At 35.0% G+C, this 8,687-nt stretch overlaps 1 protein-coding gene across 1 annotated transcript in view; it reads right to left on the bottom strand.

Annotated features, from left to right (window-relative positions):
• LOC111088493 overlaps nt 1–7,536 on the bottom strand; it is a 13,103-nt gene extending 5,567 nt beyond the window's left edge. Inside the window, exons 1-7 of the mRNA XM_022398789.1 lie at nt 7,408–7,536; nt 6,405–6,573; nt 5,122–5,441; nt 3,581–3,805; nt 1,873–2,072; nt 1,022–1,268; nt 568–721 (exon numbers count right to left, since the gene is read on the bottom strand). Of these exons, the coding sequence (XP_022254497.1) occupies nt 568–721; nt 1,022–1,268; nt 1,873–2,072; nt 3,581–3,805; nt 5,122–5,441; nt 6,405–6,573; nt 7,408–7,429 (1,337 nt within the window). The 5' untranslated portion in view covers nt 7,430–7,536. The remainder of the gene's footprint in view (nt 1–567; nt 722–1,021; nt 1,269–1,872; nt 2,073–3,580; nt 3,806–5,121; nt 5,442–6,404; nt 6,574–7,407) is intronic.
• Between the last annotated feature and the right edge of the window lie 1,151 nt (nt 7,537–8,687).

The following is an 8,687-nucleotide window of genomic DNA, read 5'->3' as shown; positions in this document are numbered from 1 at the left end:
AGAAAGTAACTGTAAATACAGAACCTTCCCTGGGAGGTCCCCTCACCACGTACAGGAATCCACGTCGAGGGGGGATCATGACTGTTCCTGGCAACTAGTCTTTTCTAGGGCCCCCCTTATTTTAGTATATAAGCCCGGCAAATAAAGCGTAGATATAATTGTAGATAGATAGATATAGAGACAGATAATTGAGCCAAGTGAGCAGTAGTGACCGAAAGTAAAGTGCTCGAATCGTTGTGAATTATAGCGTGTGTTTAAGTTAAAGTGACTGTGGAAATTCTGTATTGCAAAGTTGTATTAATTAAGAATAAACTAGTTTTATTTAAGAAGGGACTTGTATCGCTGAAGTTCCTCGGGAAGAATTTTTAGGGGAAATTACCAAACAAGCAGATACGTAACAATATAATAAACTTGATCCTCTGATTGAGTAAAGGTTTTTATCCATACACAGAATAAAGTAACTTAAATACTACCTTTTCTTATCAAAAGGTTAACCATAGTAAGTACAAGTCGAAATACCAAATAGCTGTCTTAATAATGATTACATCTGTAAAGTGGAACTCTCACCTAGAAATTGTTTCCAACATTTCTGGAACATAAAGATCTTTTGACCCGTGAAGATTTATTTCTTTTCCTTCTACCCCTTCACCTAAAATCTGCCCTTTGAAAACTTTCGTTCCTCCAATAAACGTTCTGGTTTGAGCATTTCTTAGAACGACGTCTATAAAACAGTTTTTAATTAATGACTTTGAGCACATAATTATAAATGCAGTTTTAGTTTATATAAACACTGCGATTGTATTTTTCTCAAGACAATTTTCAATGTAGCAGACAAATTAGCTTTTAGAAATGTTCATCTTACATGTGGCCATGAATGAGGAACGAAGTATTTGTGATAATTAACACAGGAGACACTTTAAAGATTCCGAATAGTTACGTCAAGTCAGTGTTGCTTGACTACTAACTAACACTTTGATAGTTATATTTAAGACTTTAAAAGAAGACCAACCACATAACTTACCTTCTAATTTTGAATACAACTCGTCTATTTCAGTTTCCAACTCTTCAATGTTTTTGGCCAATAAAGAGGCATCTTTTACTGTTAGTAACGTTTGTTCATTTCCGATTAAGTTACCAATAAAGCCTTCGCTAGAGAAGTCATTGTAGATAACGTGACTTTGAACCACTTGGTTTCCTCTAGGACGGACAGCGTTTTTCAAGTAATATTCAATCATTTGAGCTTGTTCTTCTTGTTTATCTAATTTTTTCTGAAGATATATTTTTATTAATCAGTCTTATTAAACTGATGTAATACATAAAAAAAAATGAATTAAAGTTTAAAAATTTTAATTTCGTCTATCATACATATTGGCTTTGAAAATGTTTACACAATTTAAAACTTTAGTTTTCATTCAGTTTTACAGTTTAAGGAATTATAAATACCTATAGATATTTCCCTCTTAATCCACAACACATGGCGGCTAAAAATTAAAGGTATGTGTGAAAATAGCTTAAGTCTCTCAGAAGTCACTGCTCAAGAAGCTTTTCATCCAATACCAGAACTCATTAAAGCTTCACGATAAAACAGTTGTAGGCCTAGTGTTTATTAATAGTTCGCAGGCTTTCAGAGTTTAAACCGTACAGTTACTATTAGAATATTAATTGTTTAGCTGTAAAAGTAACCATATTAAAGTTTAAAGTCACTTCATCACACATACAATATTTTATGTTAAGGATTTTTCTAGTAAATGTTTTTGTTTTAGAAAGTTAATGTACAAGATTAACGTATGGAAAATTTATACGATAAAAAAAAGTTTATTTTAAGCAAATTTTCTGGGTGATAACTTTAATTATTGATAGTTAAAAAAGTACCTTTAGATGAAGGAATAACTGTTCCATATTAGTAAGGCTTACAACTTTTGGATTAGGTATCTCGTTGTAATGATACCAAAATCTGTACATGATGGTGGATCTCTCATGAGGCACCACTAATATTTCAAAGTTTCCACTCAAAAATGAAGTCATCCCGTTCTTGGCTGGAGGATTCCAAATGTCGTAGTGACAAGTAAACCCTAAAATATGTCGTAAAGAAGTAGATACATTTCAGATTTTTGGGAGGGTTTGAAACCGATATCGAGGATTAAAAAAAATTATTAAAACAATTTTGAATATGTAAAGCCAAATTACGTAACAAACAAACATTCTGAATGTATCAGAATTATACTTTGATAGTTTGGCGTGACTTAGGTTGTTGATGGTATCGAAAGAACTTTTCGACGCAAAATGTTCACATACACTCAAGTCAGGTGTTTTTAGATTGAAGATTTATTTCTAAGACAAGGATACATTTCCTAGTTAATGACATCGAAACAAAATATGGAGACTTTTAGAACCGGGGCTATCCAAAAGGACTTGCAACAAGTTATGTCCCAGCCGTGGTAAGCAAAGTGTAGCATCTTTTAACAGGTGAGAATCAAAGAATACAAACGTTAGTAGCAAAAGCCGTCCACGTATCCCAGGCAACAGTACACAATACTGTCAAAAAAGAAAAGAAAAAAAAATCGACGAGTATCCACAAATTGTTCAACTGTTGCCTACTTTAAGCAGTTGGAATATTACACGTTGGTTTTTTTATGCTATAAGATATACCACTCAAATCACCGAACACATGGCCATGGCGTATGAAACTGATGGGGCTATTGAAGGCATGCATGAAGGAGGGGTGTAATTTGAACATCACGACCTTAATATGGAACCCATTACAATGGAAATTAGGCTTAAGGGCTATTGTCTGGTAGAGCATGAAATAACATGGAAACATGGTCTGTGACGAAGCACCGATGCTCAATAACGTGCTCCACCCCCCCTCAGAATTATATTCCGAATTCACGATAGAAATTAACGAACAAGTAACTCCTTTAAGAAAAAGGAAATAAAAAATCTTTAACAATATGTGCTAATTCAAATATAGTTTCACGGTATGATTGGTTTATGATGGTGGATAGGCGAGAGAACATGTTTAGTTATACATGGAATAACAAAAATAGACGTTTAGACTTACACAACCTCGATTAATCGCCGTGATGGATTCAAATTCGATGACGAGGAACCCACTTTGAGACTGCTTGAATGGGTAATGAAGAAAACTTTAATACAAGTTTAACACAACAGCAAATGTACAACGTTTCGACCTGATGATTACAAAACGTTGTCGAAACGTTGTACATCTACTGTTATGTAGAACTTATATTATCTTCATTACCCATTCAAGCAGTCTCCAAACATAGTCTCAAAGTGGGTTCATCGTCATCGAATGTGCTAATATCCAAAACATGATTCTTCTGTACACGTGCGTAAATATTTAATGGAATAGAAATATTAATACAGTATCGAGTCAAATGTAGTACGTTTTAAATTTAAATTATTCAAAAGAATATTACGCATTACATAAGTGATTAATTTAACAATCTAGTACACAACACTTATCCTTGAAATTACACTATATATAAAAAAAAATCAAAAGTACGTTCATATTTGTTTACAACTTATAAAAAGTAATGACATCGAAACAAGAAACAACCTGATTGAGTTCGTTTCGTATAAACAATGTCCGGAGCAAATCGATCCAGCTGTAGATAGTGGTAGTCGAAAGAAAGGTAGAAACCTCCAGAGGACGCTCTTACTACCGCTCTACACGTGGCCAGTCCGACACATTCTTCCTTAGCTGCGTTGAGATCGCGAAATCTTAGTTTGTCGTACTGTACACTACCACGAGACAATTTCCAAGTCGTGCATATTGGAATACCTAAAAATTGACCATAGCATATTGAAACGTTAAAGCACATTCTTAAAGAAATGTACACGCAGTATTTATCATAACATTCAGTTTTTGTCCGTACTAAAATTGCGAGTGCACTTAATTTCAACGATGTAATGAATATGAAGTCTTAGAACTAGGCCTAAAACAAGGGGACTTCCAGATTTTGGTTTTAGGATTAGAATTCTTACATTATTCTAGAATCCTGTATTAAAAAAGTATTGTTGCAATAAAGATACTAATTTGACCACATATTGTGGATTTCCGCTAGTTATCATCATCATCAATATGATAGTGTTTTCAGATCTACTCTTAGCTTTTAACATTACTCCATCTGGTGATTTGAAAACTTAAGAGTTTGTCGTCGCGAAACTTCTTAAAAATCCAGAGTTGGTTTGCCGGATTTCGCGCAGACCTATTCGAGAGCTATCTGCGCTAGCTGTCCTTTAATCTTGAAACTTGACTAGGGGGGGGGGAGGCAACTAGTCAATATCACCCACCGTGTAATTTTAAAGACTTCCTTAAAGAACAATTCTCATCTCGTTACCACTAAGAGTGAGAATTGTTCTTTAAGGAAGTCTTTAAAAGAATTATGAACTACGTAATCTCGTATCATAAATCCGGCGCAATAACCCCTAGGCCTTGCTAGGTCTCCTACTGTCGAGCTCGTTCATAGATAATAAATGTACTGTACATAATTTATAGGACTATCGCTTCGGTTCTAGCAGTACAAACAACTGTAAAGTTTGCTGTGCAACTATTATTTCTGATGGGCAGGTTGTTTCTACTTATCACGCCTCCGTTCGTTCGTTAATTAATTTTCCGTAAATTCGTTCCAACGAAACTTTAGCGACACAAGTCCTTTCTTAAATAAAACTGGTTTATTCTTCGCGAATACAACTTTACGATACACTCAACTTCAACAGTCGCTCTGTAACAAACGCTATAATTGTCACGTGCTCGCCAATACTCAGTTCAATTACTCACTACTACACATTGTCGCGTCACATTGTGACCATCTTATATATACCAGCCTACCCCCAATCTAGTAAATGATAGGGCATTCATGAAGGTTCGAGATAAGTGGCGTGACACTAGTCACGTGACCTCGCTGACGCAACATACTGTTACAAAGTATTTCAATATTAAGAAAACTCCAATTTTTCAACCATCTCAGCGATCGAAAGTTTGCGAATGAATTCTCTATAAAGTTAGAAAGAGCCGAGCACGGGGGGGTGGGGGGTGGGCTTAAATTAGAAATTTACCTTTTAATTAACTTCGCTTATCTTTTACCGTAAACTTACCATCACCTTTGTGGAACCTTTCTAGCTTAGGAAGAAGTGAAGACAGGTCTTTGTTGAAGACAAACCTGAACACCGATTGTTGTGTGCTTCCCCTACCAGTCTCGCTGGTAAGCACCAACAGCGGCTCCGAATGGCAGCCACCTATAGGAACCTGCTTCCATTGAAAACCCTTATTAATTTCAGTCACTTTCTGGTAGAGCTCAAGTAGGGGTTTTTTCCACCAAAAAATCCATTGGTCTTCCTTAGTTGCTATGGCTACTAGTCTTGCAGAAGCGTACATAAATATTTCAACATCAAGGGCATATCGGACTTCATTTACTCTACAACAGAAAATTAAAAAAAAAACATTTTGATCATCATTATCTATTACGTAAACAGGACTTTAAAAAAATATATAACTGTTTAAAATTAAATGTAGTTACTTACTCAAAGAAAAGTACTTGCAATGATGAAAGGTTTATACAAAATATTAAACACTTAAAGTATTTGTTTTTTTGAAATTCTATCAAAACAAGTTTACCAAAAGAAACTTCGTTGAATTAACTGAGAAGCTAGTTCAAGCGAAAATAAAGAAATAAAACAACTTTGTTGTAGAAGATACCCAGTTAAAGTGTTTGTATAGTCTCAGTTCTGTTAACAAGCGACTAAGTAAGAACGCGTAGTTGTACATTAAACAAAGCCAAGGTTAACGTAGCAGCAGAAAAACATACAATTTGAGAATAATATGTATGCGCGCGCAGAGATCTTTCAGTATACGAGTCTGTCGAAACATTCCAATAAGATACATCGTAGTTCAGTGGTTTCAAAAGCAGATGAAAATGTCACTTTAACTAGTAGGGCAGAGGACGAGATACGAATTCGCTACTATTAATTCGAACTTCACATCTGAGCAGCGAAGGTCAGATGTAATCATTATTATGTTTAGATTTGATCCAACTCTTGACAGATACGAGATTTAATTACAGCCGAGGCTACCGAGGATTCCCTCTTGTTTTTAAATACTACCTAAAAAGGAATATTTTAAGTAGGACACTTGTCCTATTTATCAAGTATTTGTTAGAAATCAGATTTAAAATGAAATTATTTAACTTAAATTACCGTACCACTTTTTCTTTTTTTTTTGCATTCTTGAAATAACTGTTCTCGTAGTTGTAGTGTTAAAATACGAGATTCGGATAAGCTGAAAGTGTTCTCCACGAGAGAACAGGATTTACAATATAAACAAGGTGTAAATGTGCCCTCTGTGTGTATCAATGTGAAACTTAGGCTTAAAGTTCACTTACCTTTGTATTTCATGGATGCTAACTTGTCCAGACGTTCGTTCAATAGACATGTGGTATACAATAACCCCATCTGTTGAAGCATCTCTTGTAAACACACACGTTTCCTGGAAACATCCCACATCAGAAACAGAGCTCCAAGAATATCTTGTTCTCTGAATCTCTCCAGAAGCTGAAGGAGATTATGAGGATTAAAGTTTACGTACCATTTATCACTTTTTAATCGCTAGACAATTACATTTCTTAAAGTTTTTGGCAAAACTTGCTACATTTACTTTTCCTCGCACTTACGATTGACATCAGTTTTATACAACATTTAGCATAGAGAGAGGATGCAATACAGTTTTGAAATAACAAAAACCTCGAATCTTGTATCTTAGGGTTTAATTCATTGTTCACACCTGGATTTTGATAGCTGTAATTGCAGTGTTCGGCAGATGAGTATCACTTGCAACTCCTCACACCCCCCCCCCCCCAGTAGTTAATTTGTTGCGATTTTATCAACATTAAATTTTCCCTATACATTCAAGAGGAACAATCTTCAAACACTTTTCTGTAGACAGTAAATGGTAGTTTGAGGTGTGGCATGTTTTAAACGATCACTGCCAATGTTTCTAAATTCTACACAAAGCTTGAGAGTGAAGATGGAATCTAACACTGTACCGCCACCTCCAGGTACTCTGTCCTTAGTTGTCTGAAGTTAAAATTTTAGATACCTGTTAGAGGTAAAGTCACCCACTCCTAAATCCGGCAACCTTGGGATCTAAGCCTTGCCGAATCTTGGAGTTCGCCACATTTAGGGTGGCCATATTGTTATATACAAATGAAAAAAACAAAAAAAAACTGTATTTACTGTACTGCATGTTATTGTACATAATGTATATATAAAATCAAGATAAAGGTGATGTGCATAGGAAAGTATTGTATTGTACAGTTAGCCGGAAAAGGGGATTGCTGGATCTGGGAGGTTCCATTGTAGTACAATTAATGTTTAGAGTAAACTTACTTCCTTGTGGTAGAAAATACATTACTGTATTATCCTCAGTCCGATTGGTGCCAATCAGGAACAAACTTACAAACAGTTCTTCTTCTGCAATCCTAAGTTTATTATATTCGAACCTTGGCTCGATTTGAAAGACGTTCACCAGTTTCTGAAATGAGGACAGATATGTTAGTGTGTAAAAATTAAGTGATATTGTATTATATTAGGCTTAAGAAAAAAAAAAGCAGAATAAAGCTTTAATGTTGAACAAACATGGAACAATTCTTTTCATACAAACATTTAGTTACAAGATTTCAAATAAAGGGGGAGCAGGCGGACTCCGAGTGGTATCAGATCCAAATACTACTGTTCTGTCATCATTAATGTAAACAGGCCAGCCTGCAGTGTACACTATTACTAACAACAGTCTAAAAGGCGGTTATGCCATAAGGCTGGGGAAGAGGCTTAAGACTATACATTTTAAAAATCCATCGCGTAGATTGTGCAAGTAGCTAGCACATACAACATATTAGAATTGTATATTAGTCCCCCCACTTTATCCACACATCTGCTGCAAAGTATTATTGTCAGTTATAGTTACAGGCAGAAAGACACCCCCCCCCCTTCTCGGTCTGATAGTTTTTAACAGTTGTAAGTATTAACCTCCACTATGAATTAAACAGAGAATTTCAAGTTACGCTACCGCATAGGAAAAGAAAAACAAACAAACGTTTAAATTCATCACAGGGTGGGCGACGAGACTGGACGAACGTCATCGTCTGGATGTAGATAAACTAGGTAGCGACACAAATTTGTAAAAGTTTGCCTTTACGGTGTCGAGTTTTTTTAATCAGGGTCTGGCGTTTATTAAGAAACAAATGTTTACCATATAATTAAGTACTCCCGAAAACTGAGTAGTTTTAATTTTATAAAGTTCTCTTTAGAAATGCACAAGTGCAATTCAGCAAAACATTCACGAACTAAAACGTTAGTTTTAAATACTTGGTAAAGTTTGTAGGGTCGATTTTATCAGAGGTCAGCATCCCCAGTAAGCTATGCAAGAATTGTACTTTTTTTTTTTTATTTTTTTTTTTATTTAGTATTGTGAAAGTAACCTACTGAACCACCACCGTTGCATGTAACTATAATTCACAGGCTTGCGAATTTAAACTTTTGAATTTAATAACAGATTTTTCATAATTCAACTAAGATATCGAAAGTACTCTTTTTTTTCAATGAAGCAAGGATTTAAAAAAAATCGAAAAACTTAGATCAAACTATTATCTCGTTTACCACAATGAATA

The sequence above is a fragment of the Limulus polyphemus genome, unplaced genomic scaffold (assembly GCF_000517525.1).
Source record: "Limulus polyphemus unplaced genomic scaffold, Limulus_polyphemus-2.1.2 Scaffold3865, whole genome shotgun sequence".
Classification (NCBI taxonomy): Eukaryota; Metazoa; Arthropoda; class Merostomata; order Xiphosura; family Limulidae; genus Limulus; species Limulus polyphemus.
Note: the sequence above shows the minus strand (reverse complement) of the source record. Positions and strands in the feature narration are given on the sequence as shown.